Genomic DNA, 1,036 nt, shown 5'->3' with positions numbered 1-1,036 from the left:
ACACAAATATATAAAACCAACCACAACTTGATAATGTGTAAAAGAAAACAAGGGGAAAAAAACAATAACATAAAAAGAACATGCATTACTCTTATTCAGTCTAAACTAAAAATGGTTAAGCTTAAATTTATTGTGCAAACAACCTTTAGAATATATCCTTTGTGCTAAACAAAGCACAGCTGTAAAGCACACTCAAGCCCTCAACTTGAATATGATGCTAGCCTGGCCACCCATGCTAAAAAAAAACATCAACTATAATCAAGCATCCTTTATTTTAACAATTCATGCAAAAGGAACAGAATAGGAATCTAAAAAGTTATGCATATTATATATGAGTTTAATATGAACTAGAAAAGGGATCATCACACTACTTCCATATACAATGAGAATACAAAATTCCTAAAGAAATATATCAGCAATGACACTTTAACTTACACTACCTTCTAAATTTTCTAATGATCTGTGTTTTTCCTTATAACACCTTGCAGCTGTGATATGAGATACTGCTAATGAAACACTTTTCTCCAATTGCAATCCCTGACAGACTAGCATAAGACCCATAGGTATCTGAAAACCTATCTTCTACTTTTGTTCTTCCAGAGGTGTCCATTAAACATTTTTTCTTATAATTGCAAATATACTGATAAACCAGGAGAATAAAAGAATAAGAATTCTAGATACAACTTACAGTAGAGTGTCTTGACTCAAAACTGCATCTATTTTTTTCATGATTCTCTCACACGTTACATCTTCCATGGTGGTCAGAGTTAAATCCTGTAAATATACAAATAAGGAGAAAGTATAATATTTTAAGTATCGATGAAATTTAATTTTTTTTTTACATATTATGAATAACATTGAAACAAATTGCTTTCCTTTAAAATTCAAACTCAAATATTGGAACTAATAAAAGGAATATAAAAATTATCTGTACAACTATATAATAAATGAATGACATCACTGATTTTTTTTTTTGCTGTTCATTATGGGAATGGTTTGCTCAACATTAATGCATACCAAAGAAGAAAAATTACAA

General features: G+C 29.3%; 1 protein-coding gene across 1 annotated transcript in view; it reads right to left on the bottom strand.

Annotated features, from left to right (window-relative positions):
- Positions 1-1,036, bottom strand: part of LOC119581775 (protein prenyltransferase alpha subunit repeat-containing protein 1-like) — a 6,355-nt gene that overhangs the window by 3,807 nt on the left and 1,512 nt on the right. Inside the window, 1 exon segment of the mRNA XM_037929906.1 lies at positions 689-774. Coding sequence (XP_037785834.1) covers positions 689-774 — 86 coding nt within the window.

The sequence above is a fragment of the Penaeus monodon genome, chromosome 15 (genome assembly GCF_015228065.2).
Source record: "Penaeus monodon isolate SGIC_2016 chromosome 15, NSTDA_Pmon_1, whole genome shotgun sequence".
Taxonomy (NCBI): domain Eukaryota; kingdom Metazoa; phylum Arthropoda; class Malacostraca; order Decapoda; family Penaeidae; genus Penaeus; species Penaeus monodon.
The sequence above is the reverse complement of the archived record's forward strand: the minus strand, read 5'-3'. Positions and strand labels throughout refer to the sequence as shown.